The 20,758-nt window shown below is 41.1% G+C and overlaps 2 protein-coding genes across 2 annotated transcripts in view; one reads left to right on the top strand and one right to left on the bottom strand.

Annotated features, from left to right (window-relative positions):
* RWDD4 (RWD domain containing 4) overlaps positions 1-8,851 on the top strand; it is a 35,357-nt gene extending 26,506 nt beyond the window's left edge. Inside the window, exon 7 of the mRNA XM_069013838.1 lies at positions 8,813-8,851. Within this exon, the coding sequence (XP_068869939.1) occupies positions 8,813-8,836 (24 nt within the window). The 3' untranslated portion in view covers positions 8,837-8,851. The remainder of the gene's footprint in view (positions 1-8,812) is intronic.
* Positions 8,852-14,812: 5,961 nt separating this feature from the next.
* On the bottom strand, positions 14,813-19,304 carry ING2 (inhibitor of growth family member 2). Its single transcript, XM_069013833.1, has 2 exons — positions 18,737-19,304; positions 14,813-16,099 (listed from the first exon to the last, which is right to left on the bottom strand). The coding sequence occupies exons 1-2, from the start codon at positions 19,302-19,304 to the stop codon at positions 15,429-15,431; spliced, it is 1,239 nt and encodes a 412-aa protein (XP_068869934.1). The 3' UTR covers positions 14,813-15,428.
* Between the last annotated feature and the right edge of the window lie 1,454 nt (positions 19,305-20,758).

Below are 20,758 nucleotides of genomic sequence, written 5' to 3'. Positions count from 1 at the left end.
ATCCACAAAGTTTTATACATAGAGCAAACCATATGTTCATTCTTCATACAACTAACTGCTAAATACTTTTAATTAGAATGATTGTTCAGTCAACCATCTTAATTCTATTTTCTTGAGTCACGATAGCTGTTAGCATAAAGGGCATTCTCTTAAAATCCATCAGATACTCATGGAAGTCTCTAAACAAAGCTCAAATCTGAAAATAAGCAGTTCTTTATGGTGTATTGTCAAACTGACTGGAAACTTTAAGTCTGGATAAGGTCAGCTTTACTTCTTAGCTTCAAAGCTGCTATGGGACCTGAAATATGAGGTAAGGCCCCCTTTTCCAGAAATGGAGGGAGACGAAAGAAGTCTCTTTCTGGAGATAAAACCCTCTAATAGTAATAAAGACCTCACTGGAGCAGAAAGATGCAACTCATTCTTCCCTGTGCCTGTTGCAGTGAGTTTGTTTTCCCTAGTGTTTGTGAGGTCTGTGAGAAATGTTTGGATAAGATCTTTTGGTGCTGTTCCCAGAACATGGTTCATGTGATATCAAAGAATCCTGATGTTTTGCCAGGGACCTTTTTGTCATTGGGAATTTAGAGGCTGGATTTGGAAAGAGCTGGCTGAGCTGCAATACAAAGAAAATGCCTGAGCAACCTATTCTGGCAGGCCATCTTCAGTCAAAGGCCACCAGGGAGCTGTACCAGCAGGCTCCACCCAAAAGGATAATGAGCAAAAGAGAGACAAGTGACAATTTTAACTTCTGTAACACTGCAGAGCTGAAGCTGAAACATCTGCTGTCCAGGCCATGGATTTACACTGAAATATGAATTACTGGAATAACTGAGGTCATTGTAACCTCTCCTAAGGTGAAACTGTCCTTGTCTTGAAGCAGGGAGATCAAAGAGATGAAGACCAGACTGATGTACAATTATTATATTCCTTCAACTGCAAGAATTAGTGACTCAGGCTGCCTGAGAAGCAGGAAGGAGGGATTTTGACTGACCTCACTTAAATACTATTTCAGTAGCATTGCTGTCTCTCTAGACATCAGTCTAATTTGATATTTTCCAGTCTTTTTTTTCCATCTGTCATCCATAAGTTGTCTTCACTGACAAGGCAGTCCTGGATTAATGGGAGGTAAACATATGGACAATTTTCCTCACTAATTCCATTCACCTCTTGAAGTCTGGAGTTACAGACAGCAAGTTTTGACTTAATCTCCCACTGCTGTGCACAGTAGTTACTTTAGGTGCAGTTTGCCACCATGTGCTTACAATGTACAAAAGATGAGAAGGAAGCAGGTTTTCCAGAAGCCTTACATTTGTAGTGATGATGTATTAGGTAAATCGTGCATCCTTCCTGCTTAGTGAAGATGAAAAGGTGTGAAACAATACCCTAATGGATCGAGTTTATACAGTTTCTCTCAGCTCACAAAATACTGTTCTGCTTACTGATGGATATGTTATGTAACAACTGTTAGAAATCTGAGAAGCTATTTTATCCAACTTTGTATTCCTTTTTTAATTGTTATGCCACTTATTTCTGTATTGATTTCACTCTATAGTTTCCTTTGTGGTTTGATATCAGGAAGGTCTAAAATAGGTAAGTGTTCTGGGGTCATAACCATAATTAAGACCACTTCTTAATTGCTTAATTTACACCGATGATTAGATTTCAAATCAGGAAATCTATTGTTTTTCTTCCTAAAGGTCAAGTTTTAAATTGTAATAAGAATTGTACAGTTTCATTTTGTTTTAAGCAGATTTTCTTTTTTTCACAACTGTGCTAAGTTTATTAATAATCTTTGCTACTTGCTGCCACCTGCATATATCACTGGTGAGCTCTGTTTGGCTTTATTGTGAACATTTTATCTGACCTGCTGTAGGTATTGTCAGCCCTCTGTTCATTTGACATGATTCATTTTGATCTTTCTCAGCCATCACTGAATTCAGTCAACAGACAGATCAGCTGGAGAAATTATTACAAGTGCATTTGTGCACATATACAGAAAATTTATATGGCCATATGAAAGGATTTATGCCTAAAGATTTATTTGGTATTAAGGTTCACTGACCACCACCAATGCTACTTAACTAATTATGTAAGTATATATGCTAAGATTGAGAAAAGGATACATATTTTTAATTAGATGTGAGATGAAAAAGAAAAGCGCAGATAAATCTGTATAAAAGTTTCTGAGCTTGTGACTGACTTGCCACATGATCTGCCTCTCCGAAGGTCACAGTGGGTTCATACCACGTGCACCATGTCTCTGAGTTCAGTGTGCAAGCCTTGTGCCAACTCTGCCTTCTTGAAACCAGCACATCTATCCTCTTTCTAACACTACTGTCTTGACTTACAATGGCCCCTATCTGGTGCTTCCCTGATATACTGAAGAAGAGAAAATCCATTGTATCATACCACGAAACTTAGAAACTGGAATGCAAAGTATTACTTTTTCTAAGTTTGAATGCACTTTTCATGTTGGAAAGCAACTGCTGTATTTATAAAAAGAATTTGGATGGTGAACATTTGCATGAAACTACTCAGAAATTATTAGCACAGTGAGGTTTACATACTATGTTATCTGAATAAGTTGCTAAAAATTCATATTCTCATTTTGCCAGTTCCTTCCTGTTGTGGTTTGATGCAGCTAAGTGTCAAGCATACGAAATCTGTTATTTTCATAAGGGGAAAATAAGAAAATATTGAGGAAAACTAGGGAGCTGCGAGGCAAAACAGGTTCAAACTTAAACAGTTGCAGTACAAAGAAAGGGTTTATTACTAACAGAATTAAAAGTGAAAAGAAATAACAAGAAATTAAAGCAAACCTCCCGTCTCTTCCAGCACTTCCCTCCTTTTACCCAACTCGCACTAAGGATAACAGAACTTGGAGTTTAAGTCAGTGTTGTAGTTCTTAAAAAGTCTCTTTCTTATGCTTAAGGAAAAAAGGGTTTTCTTTTGCTTCATGTGGTTCCCAAACTGCCACCAACAGCAGACCCACCTGGAAAGAAACAATATGCTGTGGTGTAAAACATCTCTTCCATGAAAATCTCGCAGTTCTTTCACACTGCCAAACATAGGCTATCACATGGGGTTATTAATCTTTTTAAGATGAGTTATTTTGGCCTGCACACAAAGGCTTTCTTTGCCACAAGTCTCTAAAAGCCTCTCACTGCTTCTATATAGCCTGGCATGGGCACTCTTCACAATCTTCACAAGCCACACATGAATTCTCCATCCCCCCATGTACTTCAAATGGATTAAAGAGACAAACAGTTTGTGATATTACAGTTTCTTACCACCTCATGCAAGAAGGTTTTTAAGCTACGCACGAGAATCGCGGCACCGCTCTCTTTTCTCCCATCGCCATGCTCAGCTCCGTCTGACGGGACTCACTTTCTCTCTGGCTCTGAGGCCGCCATGTTGAAGAGTATCCTTGTTCAGGCTTTACGGTGGAGAAAGCCTCGCTCCCTCTGTGCTGCTGGCTGCGGGGTGTCCTCTTCAGCACGAAGTGTGCTGGCTGCAGACAGGAGGCTACGCCGGCTCCCGTTGGCTCCGCTGGCTCTGCATGGAGAGGAGAAGGACTCGCCAGTCCCAGGAAGCTCCGCCGGATGGGTTTAGCTGTGTGGCAGTCCATGGCTGGTTATAGCTGCCTGCGGCTCTGGGACAGCTCCCCCTCCCAGCGACCCAGGGTCTGTGCCGCAGCGTTGGGAAAAGGGGAAGGGGGCAGGGGCCCCGGCCTGGCGGGGCCCAGAGGCTCGGAGGCCGCCCCACCATCCGGCAGGTGAGCTGGAATGAAAGGGAATTCCCACCTTTCTGCATGGTTTAAACATCTAAATTGTGAGGAGCGTCATTAGTCTAAAAGACTCTCCATCAACCCAGGTTCAACCCATTTCACCTCCACCAAAAATTAACACTTACCAAAGAAAATATTGTGAAATGTTATTCCAGTGTTTCTTGAATAGGTTGAAACCAAAGCAAAGTATCCAGGTTTGCTGTTTAAGATATCTGAACATCAAATTTTGTCTGACTGTGGAGAATATAATTATTTTGTTATTAATTTATTAATTATGTGCAGCAAGTAGAAAGCAGAGCTGAAAATCCTTTTTAGGAGGTCATTTATTTCAATGGTACTGAATTTTTTTATTATTGGGCCTATCTTTCTACTGTAATGGGATAGGTCCTTCATATATACAAGCACCCCTATTTTCTGTCCAGCAAGTAGGTGTTACTTCTGTACAATAGCTAGATTCTTGTCCCTGGGTAGTTGTGTTCTGCAGCCACTGCCTGAATTGCCAGGTATCAATAGAAACTTCCTCTCCCTGATCCAAGTTTTGATGCCCTGGGAAATTACACCATTCCTCACATCCTGTGCCTCTAAATGCTCCTCAGTAGGGGACCTGAATTTCACTAGAAGGGGAAAGGTCAGCCTTCCCTGTAGACTTTCTGCTGGTGGGGTAGCATAACCTTCACCACAGTTCAGCTCACTTTTGCTGAGGGAATGCAATGAACGTGGAACAAGTGTCCCCCAGCTGGCCACTGGCAATGCTCAAAATGCACCCCTAGGTAGGGAGGATCTGATGGCTCTGCTCCCTTCCTGTCCTGTTGACTAAGTACAACATTCTTCAAGTGATTTTCAGAGGAAACTTCTAAGGGAAAAGGTCAGAAGAAGGAGAAATACCAGATTAAATTCTCCTGGAGCTTTACCTGGGCCTCCAAGGATATGTCACTGTCTTCTCACAGCTCAAGAACTCCTGATCCAATCCATTTCCCTTACCCAAGAGCAGGATCAGTCACAATTAAACTGATGTCAACATAATTGTCTAGCCTGCCTTGTAGCATCTTTGTCACTGGAGATCTTTACTTTCCAAAGTAATATATTCCAGTGCTTCACTGTCACTTTGGTTGGACAGCTCATCTTTTTGTTTTGTTTTCTCCCTAGTGTCTTATTTAAACTTCCAGTGGTCCATCCAAGGGACATTAATTATTGTCCTTTTCACTTAGACAGGATTATCCCTTTCCTCTTGAAAGCAAACTTTCACATGACTGAGGATTCCTGACCTCAGTCCTCTCATTTCTAGTCTCAGTTCTATCATTAGAAGTCATTGTCTTCTACACCTCTGTCTTGTTTGTTTGAACTCCCTCCACCTGTAAGTGTGGTTTCCGAAATGAAATAGCATATAATTACTCAGTGTCTGAAAACAGATTTCCTATTTATTCATCTCACGAGATTTGGTGGGTATTTGTGGGGTTTTTTTGCTGTGGCACAAAATTAGCAACATGTTGATCATAATCTCTTCACATCCTAGGGGGTTTTATCATTGATTATTGTACTATATTAAACAGTCATTGAAGTGCTCTTCTTTAAGACTAGTATCAAATTAATATTAGATGTTTATCTGAAAGACATTTAAAATTACTATTTTTTCTAAATTTTAAGTTTAAAAATTACTGAAAAATGAGCCAGATTTGTACTACTTGACAATTACATATAACACCAGGAGAACTGGGTTTGGAGTCATGATGGAAAATGGGTAAACTCCTGAATATGTTCCTCTTTTTCTTAAATGAATGGTACACTCCAGAACCATCAAATTCTTCTACCATGTCACTTGGTCAGAAAGGAAAAATGAGTAAGCTGGCTAGTGCTGATAAGGTAACTTTCTGAAATGCAAAGAATTAGTTAACAGATTTTGTGCTTCTGCTGATAGGTCAAGGATCTATAATGTTTGTAAAAATTACTTAAACTTATCTTTTTAAACAAAATGACTCCCATGTCATTTTTGTCCACTCATTTGCATCCTTTCATTGTGATAAAACCATGGTCAGTCATCTTGCCAAGGTTTTTGCTACTTCAAGGAATGACACAAATCTATTGGTTTCTACTTATACGTTCTCATCTTCTAAACTGGAAATGAGCAGGAATGTTGAGCTCTCACTGATAAGGAGTTGCATGATTTGCTTGAAATTAGGCTTTGCTTTGTATCATCTTTGGTAAGCAGTGCTCTCTTTACATGGCACTCTGGTTTTAGGTATGACTGTTTGTGAATGACACCCTCTTTTCCCAGCTGAAGTAGATGATGATCATTCCACTCTGGACTAAAAATCTAATCACAGTGACACGAAGAATACAGGGAGACCCTGGACAGAAGAAGGTACAAGCATCAAACAAAATAAAGGGATCTAGTGAAGTTTAGTGATAAATGCAGCCAGCCATCCCCAGCTATCCAGTGGGATTCCAGTAGAAGGTGACATGATTCCAGTGTCTATATCCATATCAAAATAAGACTTAGAAGAAATTTAACATTTTTAAGGCATGAACAGTAGTAATGAGAGACAACCGAGAGAAGTAATGCATGACATTTATTTAGAGCTATTGGAAGACCAGTCAATCACCTCATGATCTTGCCAAACCTAACAGCTCACATGGTGATCTCTAATGGGTCTTATTTAAGGTTTAAACAGAGAACTGCTTGAAATATTACACTGAAATAAAACTATGACAAAACTATTATGCAGTCTATTTTAATGGAGTTGTTTATATCAGCACCACTTTCAACTGAAACTCGTAACATTCCATTAAATATCTGCCTACATGATTCAAAAGCATGGCAGAAATAGCAATACCACAGTTACTGCTTCAGATACTTCCCATGGACTGACCCAGATACCTAATGGATTCTGTCAGCCATGTTTTAGAGCTTTAAGTAAGACTTCAATTAGGATACCTTAGTTAGTTTTTTTGGTTGATGCAACCAAGCCTTCAGTAGAAACTTGGCCGTTTTGCTGAAAACACGTGCAATATCTTACAGGAATGAACTTAACTCTCCATTATTCAGTATTTGCGTGCCTGGCTTCAGTTCAGGAGCTTGCAGCCAGTGTCTTCCCTCATTTTTGCTATTCAAGGCAAAAAAGCCACTTTCAACATCATTATGCATTCATGGCTTTTAAGTTTTTTTAAACAGAGCCAGTCTGGACAGAGACAGAACCTTCTGTGTGCATGCAGATTCCGTATTTTGCTAAGGCAATGATTTAAAATTTCACCTCAATCTTATCTGTTACAGGCTATAGGAGATATATAGGAGATTTATAGGAGATAAAGCACCTGCTGAAGAGCATGCCTGCACACCACCTTTGGAGAAATAGGCAGAGTGAAAAGGCACAAGCTCTTAGAAAATAGTATCAGTTTACGTAAGTGGGAAAATAAAAGGTGTTTGAAAGCACAGTCAGCCTAAGGAACTTAGCTTCAGCTATAAAGAATTGAATGGAAGAATGTAATTTTTATATTCATCAGGTAGTTCCATTTAAAATCTGTGCCTCGTTTAGTAAAAAGGAAAACTAGAATTATATTCTGGGCACATTTTATATACCTTTATATGCAGATTTACTACGGCTGTAAAGCTCAAGGAGGAGCCTTACACCAAGTGGCAAGCATACTAACATGACCTTAACTCACTAACAACTTTTTCCTACTGAGTTTTTTGAATAAACTTCTGTCTCAAAGCTGTGTTCCAAAAATACCAGATTTTTTTTTTTCAATCCTTCATCCAGCAACAGAATTGATGCAGGAATGTTTCTGGTTACTGTCAGGACATTCCTCTTTGAGGAATCTGCAAGATTTGAATTATTACAAGTAAGTTTTAAATTTCTTTTCCATTAATTTAATTCTCATAAGTTTCAACAGCCTTTTACAGTTGGTGGTTACTGAAGCTGCTGTCCAGCTACTCTGGTGCACTTCACAAAGCAAAGCCTTTGAAATCTGTGGATGCTTTCTTCTCTGCTATTGCACCTCATGCCATCAAGTACAGATGACAAATCACTAAATACAAGACAGAGGATTGTAAGCAAAAAAACTTTTATTAAATATGAGACTTATGTCTGACCTGCTTCCCCCAACCAATTTTGTCTCTGTGGCAACAGCCACAAGCATTTGACAAAACATCTGGGATTTTTCTAAAGAAAAGTTTACATACTTAAAATGTCACTTTTCAAGAAAGCATCATCTTTTATCCTTAAGCAGATTTCAAAAGTGCAGAGCATGTTTACAGGAAGACAAGTCTTGTGGCTGTAAAGCTTCATCAGCTAATGCATTAAGGACCCTCCCCACAGTGAGCAGGGCCAAAAGTTGCACAGTGTAAGAGTGAACACATTCTCTGTTAACTTACCTGGTCTGGCAGAGCTTTGGGAAGGGGGAAGTAGATCTTCTGAAGTCGACTCTAGAATAGCTCTGGTCTGATAATCACTAATTCTATTGCATGTTCTTTATATAAAATCATCCAGAAGTACCTTTACAGATTACTACAAATATTTTAATTGTGTAAGAGGAGAAAGACTCAAAATTATTCTTACCTTCTATTGCTACATAAAATGTAATCATAATGTAGATGAATTTGCCGTGCTGGTGCATACTATCATTAGATTGCAGGTTACCGCACTGAAAATTATAGCCAAAATATGTATTTTTATTTAGAAAAATCTCCATTGTCTGTTTCCATATGACTTCATCTATTATTCAACATTTCCAAGTTTTATGAAATTAATACAAATACTTCTTCACCAGTGCAGAAATTCTGATGATCTGATACTCAGAAATACAAAATCCTTTACCATATTTTAAAGCCCTCCCAATGTACAACAATGTAGTTGTGACATTATCTCCTGTGTCCCAGCCCTACTGGTTAACTTAAACAACTCACTGTGTTCAACTGACAATTGTTTGTTATCTCAATATTACACCCTTGGGAAAAAAAAAACGTATTTAGTTTTTTCTTACAGACTTTACTACCTATCTGTATTTGAGTATGTTCTTGTTATTTGTTCACAGGATAAAAGCTTGGGATCCATTTGAACATCAGCATACCATTTATCCAGTTTATGAAGAAGTACATTATACTGTGATCATCAAACTCCAGCTGCTGGACGAAAAGGCAAAAGCAATCCTTGTAATGGCACTGCTTCTTTCTCATCTTTCTCCAGTAATAGATGGCATGTTAGCGTTAAACATTTTCAGTGCAAAATTTCTAAATAGGCAATAATGTAGGAATGCAGTGGGCTGCAACTCTGGTACATTTTTGAATGGAAGTAGTACATATCTAGTACATATCTAATTTTGATATTATCTTCATTTTATTTGAGAAATGATGGGTGGTTTTTTCCTTTTAAATAGAATATTGAGGACTTGAACTTTGCTATTTGATGAGGTCAAAAAGAGCCGTGGAATAATCCTGTCTGCCCAGCAGCAGCTGACAGGCTAGGGAGTATGCAAACCACCCCCTCTGCCCTGCTTTTTCCCTGCACTGCAGGACAGGATCGAGGATCCAGGTTACCAGTTCCTCCCTGTGTCAGCCACCGGGCTATCCAGGCTATTTTAATGGATCTAATAAAGCATTCCTCAGACAATTAAAGGCATTCTTCAGGGCCGGAAAAGCACATAGTCCAAAGAGGATAGGGTCAAAAGTAGTCAAAGAACAAGAAAACGGAACTAAGTAAATAGCAGTACCAGATAGTCTTCATGCAAATAGAAATTTGAGGGCTTGCATTGTTGTTGTTTACCACAGGTTCTGTTTACTCTAGACTTTTAATGTCCATTTATATTCATTCCCACTACTGATAACCTATGCATTGTCAACCTCAAACAACAAGAAAGCAGTATCTCCATACAAGTCTGAGACTCTGCTTCTGTAGCACAACTGGAACACCTGTGGGCAAATGAATTCACAACCTCCATCAATTTCCCTCCCCTCTCCATTAAAAACAAACTAACAAGAAAAAACCAACCAAAACATGCACACAAAACCCCCAAACCAACCAAAAAAAATCTCAAACTGTAAACAGAACATACAAAAAAACCCAAACAAAAACCCAAGAACAACCAAGCAAACAAAAAACCCCCAAAACCCGAAAAACCCCAACCCAGTACTGTTCCTCCACTGCCAGAAAATGCAACTATTGTGACAACCTCACATTGTCCTTATCTGGGCTGTTCTCTCCCAGTTGAACCTTGCTGTATTCCTTACTGGAAGGTTACAGTCACAAGTAAATTGCAGTCTTTCTCCCAGAAGTATGAAACAAGTTTACACACCAAAAGCTTGTCAGATTTTTAAATTCATACTGCATATGCATGCAATTTGCCTCCCACAAAAATCTCTGCCTCACTGATACCATAAAGGGACAAAATGAAGTTTGGGGTGGCATCTACAAGTCTTCCATTTCCTAGCCTGACTGGTGACCTAAATAAAACTTTTCAGTATTAGGTTTTTCCAAGATGTAATTTATACTATGGCTGTCAGGAGTTAAGATAGTAGTTGCCATGGAGCTTTAATCTTTTTTTAGGCTTTAGTCAAAGGAAGCTGGAAATCAGTATGCTGGGTAGAACCCTGCTCAACAGAATTTTATTCAAATTGGGACAGGATTTAATCCTAATTTTTCTGCTGAACTTTAGAATCAAAGGTTCTAGAATTCATTCTATTTTCTGCTCTTTCTCAGGAGATTAAAGTTTCCTTTCCAGATTCTTAAATCACACTACATTCAGCCCAAAAAGTACCCAAGTTGGTTCCCCTCTATTCCTTCAACTATAAACTATAACTTTTTTCTAATCTTAATGTGCACAGCTAATCATTGTACTGAAATTCATTCACCAGTTTTTCCATTTTCAGGGGAGGCATTCTGTAAGTATACAAAAGCAAAGCTTTAGGGAGGATTTTATTTTTCTATGCACCCACTAAGCACTAATCTCTACACTGGAAAACATGCCTTTGAAACAGAACTTACAGTTTGAATCTGTGTCTATGCTACTTGTAACTTCCTTGATGTATATTTAAGGAAAAAACCCAGAAGCATACAATGCATGAAGTGCATCTCTGAGAAGTACAAAACTGTCCATGCTTTAGACAGTAATGCTCTGCTAGAACACAGCTGCAGCAGAACAGAAATGCAGTTCAGCCTAATACTTGCAGTTAAACCATTACTGGCTGACTTAAAACTGAACTTGCCCTTATACCAGGTAAACAAAAAGAATGCAGACATAGGAGGAAAAATGCAGAATTTGTCAAAATGAGCTTTTAGAACTCTTACCTATCCCAATCAAAAAATTAGAAAGTATTCAGATATAATCTAAACCTGACCTTGAGATTTGGGTTCAAAAGAAAATGACAGCTTTGCTTAATGAAAAATTTCCCAATTGTCACTAAACACAACTGTTTACTGGCTAGCTGTAGTGGAGCTGCATAATCCTCAAGCTGTTCTAAAGACTGAAGAGTAATTGTCAGAAATTGACAGAAAATTGTCACAGGAGAGAATTTCAAACTGCTTTCAATTCTTTCATGGCATGTATTATAAAAGAGGCATGATAATAGTAAAAAAAAAAAATACATCCTTACCCTTCTAGGATATGTAGGTGTGGGACTTGAACACTTGCATATTAACATCTGTTTCTACCACTAACAGCAAAATGTCTTACCTAACTAGTATTGGACAGAAAAAGTTGTGGGTTTGAGTGAAAGCCCTGCTCATCAACTTCAGAGGATCAAATGCAAAGACCTGCGGTATATTTTTCAGTCTGAGGTATCAGTATCAAAGATTTGCAGAGCTACTGGAGATGAGACCTCTTAATAAAAGAAATATATATGCAGATAAGAGGGAGAAAGAACTCCCAAGCCCTTAACCTGCTGGTGTGGCCAAACAGCTCACGTTAAGTATGAATTCAGACAAATTGTAGCCGTTTCCTTAAAGCTGAAGTTAGAGACTTTTAAATGAAGAGTCTTCAAAGTTAGGAAATGCCATCTTCTTTATAAAGGCCCACCTCAGCTCTAAAGGGATATCCAAAACAAAATCCATAGATAAAATCAGGGAAGAAAGGGGCATCCCTTACATCCATTCTGTACCAGTTTCAAGACCTGTCAGTATCACATTACCATTTCTGGATGTATAGATTAGTTAAAGCTTGGCAGGGAAATACAGTTGAAACTAGTTTAAATACAGAAGTATTATCATTGTGCTGCAGATATCAAGATGGCCTTACAATATAGATGGCAAGTATTAAATTATTTATTTTACTTTCAAACCAGTATGCTTTCTATTATGTGTATTTGTATTTTGCTTTAAAGCTTGGTTTGATTAAATTATTTCATCAAAATTAATAAAACTAGCCACAGGACAGTGATCAAGAAACATTCTTGCTCCAATATTTTAAATAGCTTATGGGGACCTTTTGCTGCTGATGAACTCGCATTACTTCAAAACTGAAAGGCAAAAAGAAAGAACTTAGAAGTGCACCATTTTTCAAAAGCTACAAGAAAACAAGATGTTACTAGGCTGAATTAGAATGCAGCATCTCAAAAGAGAAAGCAGTTAACTGTGTAGTCACATAGACATCTATCAAATTCCAAAGTGTGTGTTGCCCAAATTTTTTTTTTTGCAAGAAGATAGACTTAACTTCATGACACTCAATACATATCTTGAAGGTGAACTGATTAAACAGCATTTATTTTTTCATTCTGATTTCACTAGTGAGGTTCATCCCTGAAATAAAAGTAACTCAACATTAAAAAGCTACATAAGAATTCTCTACTTACCCTTCTGATTTCATACATAAGATTGCATCTTATGTGCAACTTCAGCAATTACCATTGATCTTCTATGGGAACGGATAGAAACCCACAAAATTTAGGTTTGGTTAAAAAAAGTGGTGACAGGCTAAATACCAGATAACATCAGATCTTTTCTCATGTATATCTTAACAACAAATTATCTAGAGCATTTAAAAGAAATAATTGTAGAAGCACCCAGTATATTTGAGGTATGCTGCTAATCTGCAATATAAACTGAACTATTTCTGTATTTGAGCAATTTCATGTATTAAGCCAAGCAAGTGCCATTTCTCTGACACTCTCTTCACTGGAAGCCTTGAGAATTCCTATTCACTACTAGAAGGGCCATTAGCATGAAAGAAAGCATCCCTGCATTACAGATATTTATCTGGACCACTTTCAAAATCTAAAATTTCCCTTCTGTAACACCCCAACATACACTTCCTACTTCAGCAATTATTTCAGATGAACAATTATATAAGGCTCCCAGCTTTCCTCTCTGCATTGAAAGAAGTATTCTTGATTTATCCAGTACAAATTCAAGCAATACTCTTCCACATAAATCAGTAACATTAATAGCTACAATTTCACTTGTACTTTGTTCTGCATTTTCAGTGCTTACTTAAGCAATGCTTGTTTTTTAATATTAGGGAGCATGTCCATTTTAGGTAAACATTAGATGTTCATATAATACTCAGCCCAAGGCTTCCAATCATTCTTCTCAAGAAGGAAATTTAAGAATCTTTAAGCCATAACAAATAAAAAAAGGAGTAAAATGTTCAGAAGACAACTTACTTACTGCCACTTATCTCCAACAGCTGGTCTGATCATGCTCCATCAAAAGCCATGATCCAGCCCCTCAAGACTATTTTTGCAACCTGAGATCAGCCAGTAGGCCTGGAAAGCAAGGTAGGGATAAGGTTTACTCTCTCTCCTACCCTACTGATGGTCAGAGCCCTTAGTCCTTACAGGAGTTTCCTGCAGGAGCCGTTTACTTACTGCGGTACAGGTTTCCCCAGTGGGGCACTACTCCACTTCATAAACCTACAATTTTAGAGCAAAAATTCAAACCCCTGCCTTCACGCTCTCCTAGCACACGTTAGCCACTTGCAAATGCTCAACCCTGCTAAGGAATCAGATCCTACCTGAGGAAACAGGCTTGGTATGTTACTTACCTTGTAATACCGAGCATCCTGAGCACTGGTTTGTGCCATCTGGTCTGACAGCACCGAGGCTTTGTGCCCCGCACGGCACATTCCACCCTCCGGCCCCAGCCGGCACGGCCCTCTAGCGGAGATGCAGGAAGGAGTTCTGATGCATTCATCCGTCTCAGCTTGTTGTTGCCCATCTGCCTGCCTTCTGGGCTGCTCTCAACTCAGCACAACTGCTTTCCAACCTGGCTTGGCCAGAGGTGGTGTCACTTCTCCCTCTGTACTGTCAAGGAAAACCTTAGCAGCAAGGGACAGAGACCTACAGGGATTTCTGAGCACTTGCAGCCCACCTACAGGTAAGCCCCACGCCCAGCCCCGCAGAGCTGCTGCCTGCCTTGCCACAACTCCAGTCTCAAGAGCACTGATGAGCAGGAACCCTAGGAGTGAGCTTTGGTACTCCACTCACTTCTCCATTGGCATCTCCCATTGCAAAGGAGCAGCAATAGCTGTTTTCATCTTTTTTTCACCTCCTTTAAGGCATGGGGGTGAGGAAGCTCACTTTTAACTACCACCCAAGTAGTGTTTAGATACTACCAGCATACTTCAGGACAACACGCTTACATAGCCTGTCAGAAACCTGCTGGGATTTGTCAACTGGCTCTGTGCCATGCATGCTTATATTTTGTTTTATTATCTATCAAACTTTTACTGAAAGATTTTGCCTTCAGGCTTTTTAGATAGTTGCCCAAGTCCAAGAACTGTGGTGCTGTGCCTAAGCACAGATTTGGCCACATGCACACACAAATACTACCTAAGGAAGGGCAAAGTTCACATCCCAGAGAATACCGGTCATGTTTCAGCTATCTACAGATCAATTATAATGAAGATTCCATCACATTTCCAGTTTCTGTTCCCTGAAATGTTAACATCCTGTCCTCTCAAGGGATCCTTCTACCACTTCAAGGCTTATAGAGTGATCATGTTAAATGATAAAGACCTTAACAGGATGCTTGACAAAACCTATTAAGAATATCAAAAATTGAGCAAACACCTTAATTATATCATACCCAAAAACTGACTCCCAAGTACAGTCACAAAGACAAGAGTTTAATGTTGGCAAAAAAAAAAAAAAAAAAAAAAAAAGTTTAAGTTAGTGGTATTTTCTTCCTTGCAATAACATACTGGTCACATGAAAGTCACTGAAGAGGTCTGCTTATAGCGCGGAAGACTTTTACAGTTACAGCCGAATTCAAAACCCCTAACTCCAAATGTGCGATGTTAACACAAAAACTGAAAACATATAACCTGGGATAAGGAACAAACTCAGTTGTTAAGATGCTAGCAGATATGTGAGGCCTTTCAACCCCTTTTACCATAACATAAGAAGTTCTTCAGTATCTTTCCCACCACCATCATTTCAGGATTCATAAGGTTCTTTAAAATACTAACGGGGTTAAGCTGAAACCAAGCGCCATCTGCTTGTAATGTCTTCTGTGAAAGGTCTGAAGCCACCCTGTTTCTATTATTTGGTTATTCAGTGCAGAAAGTTAAAGATCACAGAAGGTATAACAGCTTTTAATACTCCATTCATATTATAGATTAAAAATTATTGCATAGTCTTATACATTTCCTAAAACAATGTTCTCTGGAAATGAAACATTTGAATATAAAAGGAGGAACTCTTTAAAACAAATTGTTTTCACTACCTCGATCTCCTATCCTTTTTTGATTTGTCAGTACATTTGTCCATTGTTTTCTCATTGTCTCCTCTGCACTTGGGGCAATACCATTTCCCCTTTGGTTTGTATGTGAGTCCAACACAGGAAAAGTGGAACCACTCAATAGGGCACTGTTCATTGTCACATCCTATCATTTCGCCATAAGACACTTGGTTGCATAAGCAGTAAGTTGGTTCATTGGGATCAATTGCAAATTCTACAGGTGAAACCTCTCTCTCCTGCTTGGCTTTGGAGCGTTTTTTCTTCTTGGAAGATTTCGACCTTTTCTCTTTAGGTGGCTGATCATCGCAGTCGTCAATACCATTTGCTATGTGGCACAGATCGCGGCTTTCGCTGGTTCGCTGGCGACGAGGCCTACGGGAGGATCTCTCTGGCTGGCAGGACTCCATCTTGGCCTTTTCTAGAGGCTTTTCATTCTCAGACAGATCTTGAAAACACTGAGAGTGTGTTTCCATTTGACGGGCTCTATTCTCTACCAGTTCTAGCATCTGAGTAACTATTTGAATTTTTTCATCTCCAAGTTCCTGACTGTTGATTAATGCACGCTGAAGATGCTGCTGCAAGCGTTTCTTCTGAACAGGATCATTTTCTGACTTGTATTTTTCATAGACATCATCTATTTCTTTTAATGCTTCTACAAAATGAAGATGATAATAAAAATTAATTACACAAGATGGAACATGCTCAAGAAAACACAAATTTATTTCTAAATGATGAGAAATAGTACAAATCTTAATTATATTATACCCTAGTGGGTTACATTGAATATATCATTCTAGTTGCATGTGGTCATCAAATCAGTGTTTAAGGTCACAATCTGTTTCAAGAAAAAATTCTCAAGTTCTGAGAAAGAGCAAGCTTATTTTAGCCATTGGAAAAAGAAAGGATATCACAAGAAAGAGTATAGTTTTTGAGACATGGATAATCCAGATGCTCTTTCCATCTGAAACAGGAGGAATTTCTCCTGAGTCCTTACCACAATAATTCCAAAACCCTGGCTGACAAACCAAAGCAATAACTTATTTTATCACACAAAGAATCCTGAAACTCATAGAATTGTCATATATCATGATATATGATACTCCAGAATTAGTTTATCCAGGTCTTCTGCCTTCCACTCTTATTCATCTCAAGGTTTGGCATTACATTTTCAAGTAGACATAGTTATAAAAGGAGTATGACAACTGAAGTTACATAATAGCAAATTTACAATCAGAATGAAAATCAACTTACACCCCTCAAAATGCTTTCCCTATTACCAAAACAAATTACAGCAAGCTGCATTTTAAATCAGGGCTGAACTTTTCAGAATAGGTGACCTTCTCTTTAGTGCATCATAGGATATTTTTAAGCAACTAGTAAATGAGTGGCTCACATTTTGACTTCCAAGCTTTCCCTCTTCCAAGTCACACAAAATAACTGCATGAGCTGCTGTGAATCTTTAGTTAAATTTAGTTCTAGAAGCAAGCTTAATGAACCTGAATATGAGATCAGTAAATATCTTATACATCAGTCTTAGTCTGTACTCTGCTGTTCTATATTGCTGGATTTTAAAATAGTATTTTCCAAGCCAAATGTTACATTAGATCTATACATGAAGGACAGAGAAATTCCAAACAGGGAAGGAAATAATTAGAAGAACTGACAGTGAAACTTCATGCAGTGTTAGGCACAGTATTGGTTCACTCACTTTCATTTTAAAAGAATTTGTCTGCACTGCTGTGGAATGATTCAAGCTTGTTATCTCAACATCATTCCTAGTGATTTTTTTCCTGCTGACATCTTGGAACAGTAGCTTAAGCATGAACAGCTGCTTTTTACTATAAATTCTGATACCTGTATGACAACAGGAGCCAACTGCATTTTGTTCTGTTCCAGACTTCCTCTAAGGTACGATAAAAATCACTACACTGTCTGTCCCGTAACTCAACCTGTATTTCCTCAATATCAGCATGGAGGCAGGACCAAAACCAAAAACCAACAAACAAACAAAAAACTACAACCCAAACCAGGGCCAAATGTTCACTACAGATAATCTGAATAAGTTTGGTGGACCTAATAAAAGCGAAAGCTATTTGTTTTCTAAGCACAAGAGTGACTTTTTCCCTCCTCCACAGACGATCACTACTTTTAAAATTAGATTAAATAATATGGCATTGCTTTTACATTCTCAGACTTGGGTCTAAAATATTTGTATGCCATTTTAGGATTTTGAAGGGTTTTGTTTGGTTTTTTTTTAACAGTTGAAGGCTTTGACTAAAACTAGCAACAAAGTTCTTCTACAGCCAAGTACTGTATTAGTAGCTGGATGAATAGATAGAGGAGGTATAATCTAAATAAAATATTTAATCTATTAAAGGCTGAGGAGTGCGGGCTAGTCACCATGGATCAGGAGGTAAAGAGTCTGCTAGGCAGTCCAGCCTTGACTAGGAATTCAAAATGCTGCAGGCAAGTCTATGTCCTTTAAACTTTAAAATCCCAGGAAACTTACAAAAGCCTGTTCTTATGTATCTTCTCGGGTAATTAGAAAGATAATTGAAAGAATCCCTTCACAACAGCTGACTCCTGAGGCGGCCCTTCAACGTCTAAGAGGCCTTGACGGTCCCCATGGTCCCCTCCTGTCCACGCCAAAGGAGGGAGATGCGGCTCCCGTGCCGACTCCACAGGATCAAATTCCTGCCTCATGGCAGGGGCCGGCCAGCAGCTGCCGGGCACTGATGTGCTCCGCAAACTCCGCGGGGTGCAAGGTCTTTAATCGGCACTGAACTCGCCTTCCGAAGGAGCCGTGCCTCTGGATGAGGTTTAGGGCAACTTCCCGCTCCACAGCCCCTCTCCACGACCCAAGAGAACGCTGCTGGCGCTTTATGCATCCCCACCCCCACCGTGCGGTCTACCGTGGGACGGCCGCCGGGCTCCGCCGGGACGCCGCCCCCCCGGCCCCACACGGCGGGAGGAGCTGCTGGGAGGCCGATCCTCGCGGCGCCACCGCCGGTTCGGGCTGCGGGGCTGCCCGGCGGGGCGGAGCGGGAGCGGCCCCACACGGCCGAGCCGGGGCCTAGCGCCGGGCAGCGCGGCCCCGGGGCGGGGCGGCCTTCCCCGGGACCGACCGGACGCCGGGAGCCCCGCGCCCCCGCAGGCTCAGCCCCCCGGGGCCCCAGCAGGGTTTTACCCCGGCCCCGGCTCCTCCGCGCCGGGCGCATGTGCGGCGGGTTGGAGGCCGTCCCCTAACCCCTTCTTTCCCCGCCGCCCCGTGCCCCGCGGCGGCGCCCACCTTGGCACTGCGTGTCCATCTCCCGCAGCAGCGAGGCGTTGCGCTGGATGTCCAGCGGCAGCGACTCCACGCACTCCAGGTAGTCTTGCACGTAGAGCGAGAGCAGCCGGGCCCGCTCCCCGCCCGGCGCCGCCGGCCCCGCCACCAGCTGTGGCCCCGCCAGCATCATCCCCCCGCGCCAGCAGCACATCCGCCGCTGCCGCCGCGCCGCCCGCACCGGGCGCGGGGTCCCTGCGGCGGCCCCGCTCCCTTCTCCTTCTTCTCCTCCTTCTCCTCCTCCTGCCGCCGCCCCTTTGCCCTCGGGCGGCCGCACCGTGGGGGGCGGTGAGCGCGGGCCGGGCCGGGCCAGGCCAGGCCAGGCCAGGCCGGGCGGGTACGGCTGCCCCTCCGCGGGGTCCCGCGGGTCGCGCACCCCTTCCCGCGGTGCCGCCGCCGGAGCAAAACCCCCGCTCGGCGCCCCCGCCCCTGCCGGGAGTGCGCATGCGCGAGGCCCTGCCCTTATAAGGCGCGGCCGGCGGCGCTGCCAGGGGTTCGCATTCTCCCGCCTTCCCCTGGCGCGCACTCCCATTGGCCTGCCGCGCGGCGGGGGGCGGGATCGTGCGGGGGGCGGAGTCTCCCTTAAAGCGCCCCGCGCCTCCGCCGCTTCCGCGCCCGGGCGGAGCCGTGACCCGCGCGGGGATGCCCGCGGCACGGGGGCTCCTCCCGCCCAGGGGCCCCGACCGCGCCCGCGGGTGGCAGCTCGGACTGCTCCTGCCCATAGTAAGAGCTAGCTGATTTGTCTTTAAAGAAGAGCAACGATGATTCGGGATGAACTATTACTTAGGGAAGCTGAGTGACATTTTATCCTGAGGAATCATTTCAAGAGTATTTTAAATCAGGTATCAAAGAACTTTGGCCTTTTAAAACCCACTCGCCTACCAGCAAATCTCCAAAATTTCACAGAGTATCCTGTGTTTCCCATGCCTGTTGTAGAATTTGTGTCAAATGTTGGCCACAACAATTATAGTAGGAAACAAAAGTTGAAATTTACTTTTTGGCTATACACTTTTTAGCTATATAATTGTTCCTACTGGAAGAATTATTTAAAGTGGAGAGAACTACTAAAATGTCAAGATTTCATCTCCATTTCTCTTTGAGACATTTTTCAGGTCTTTACAATATGAATAATAATTGGCAAGCATCGGGAAAAGAAAATTTATTTTGTCGAGTCTTGAAACATCCTGAGGAGACCTGTATATTTTGAATTGTTTCGTTTATATTTTAGGCATCTGAAAAAAAATCCAGAGAAAATGCATATGGTAAATGTAGCAAAAAAAAAAAACCAAACAGAGATGATTGAATTCAAGAAAAAAATTGAAAATAAGAAATAAATTCAAATCCCCAACCCCCCTTCTGTCTTACATTCCTACCTCTAGTTAAGTAGCCAGCACTAAAAGAGTACCCATACTAATCCTGTAAATAGCATTTCAGGATGGCATGATCTAGAGTAGTGGTTAAGCAGCAGCACAGGTTGCACAGAGAAGTTGTATAATCTCCATCCTTGGATATTTTTTGAGCCTGCCTGGACAAGGCCTGACACAACCTGATCTGGCTGTGAAGCTGGCTCTGCTTTGGTGGCCTCCAGAGGATCCCATCCAGACTTCTTTTTTCCTGTGATTCTGTCTCTATGTGGTCTGCACCAAACAGCTCCATGGCTAGTCCTACAGGAAAATTAGTGTCTCACATGATGGCAGTCTGCAAGTATTATTTTCTTAAGACTGTAGTTCACAGAACTATTTAAACATTCCTAACTTCCAAGTCATGTGGCCGCTGAGCAGATGTTCTGCAGGGATTTTCATCTATGTCCAAGCTGTTGAGTAATTGTAGCTGCAGTTAGTCAGCTTTGCCCAAGTCAGCAATGTGTTGGCAAGTTCATGAAAATCAATGAAAACAAAGTTGTAGACAGTATTTCAAAACATCCTTCACTACACTGGTGTCACTCTGGCCAAAAAACCAGGAAGTCTGTAATTCTGTGTGTTCATG

Source organism: Aphelocoma coerulescens, chromosome 4 (genome assembly GCF_041296385.1).
Source record: "Aphelocoma coerulescens isolate FSJ_1873_10779 chromosome 4, UR_Acoe_1.0, whole genome shotgun sequence".
NCBI classification, from domain to species: Eukaryota; Metazoa; Chordata; class Aves; order Passeriformes; family Corvidae; genus Aphelocoma; species Aphelocoma coerulescens.
The sequence above is the reverse complement of the archived record's forward strand: the minus strand, read 5'-3'. Positions and strand labels throughout refer to the sequence as shown.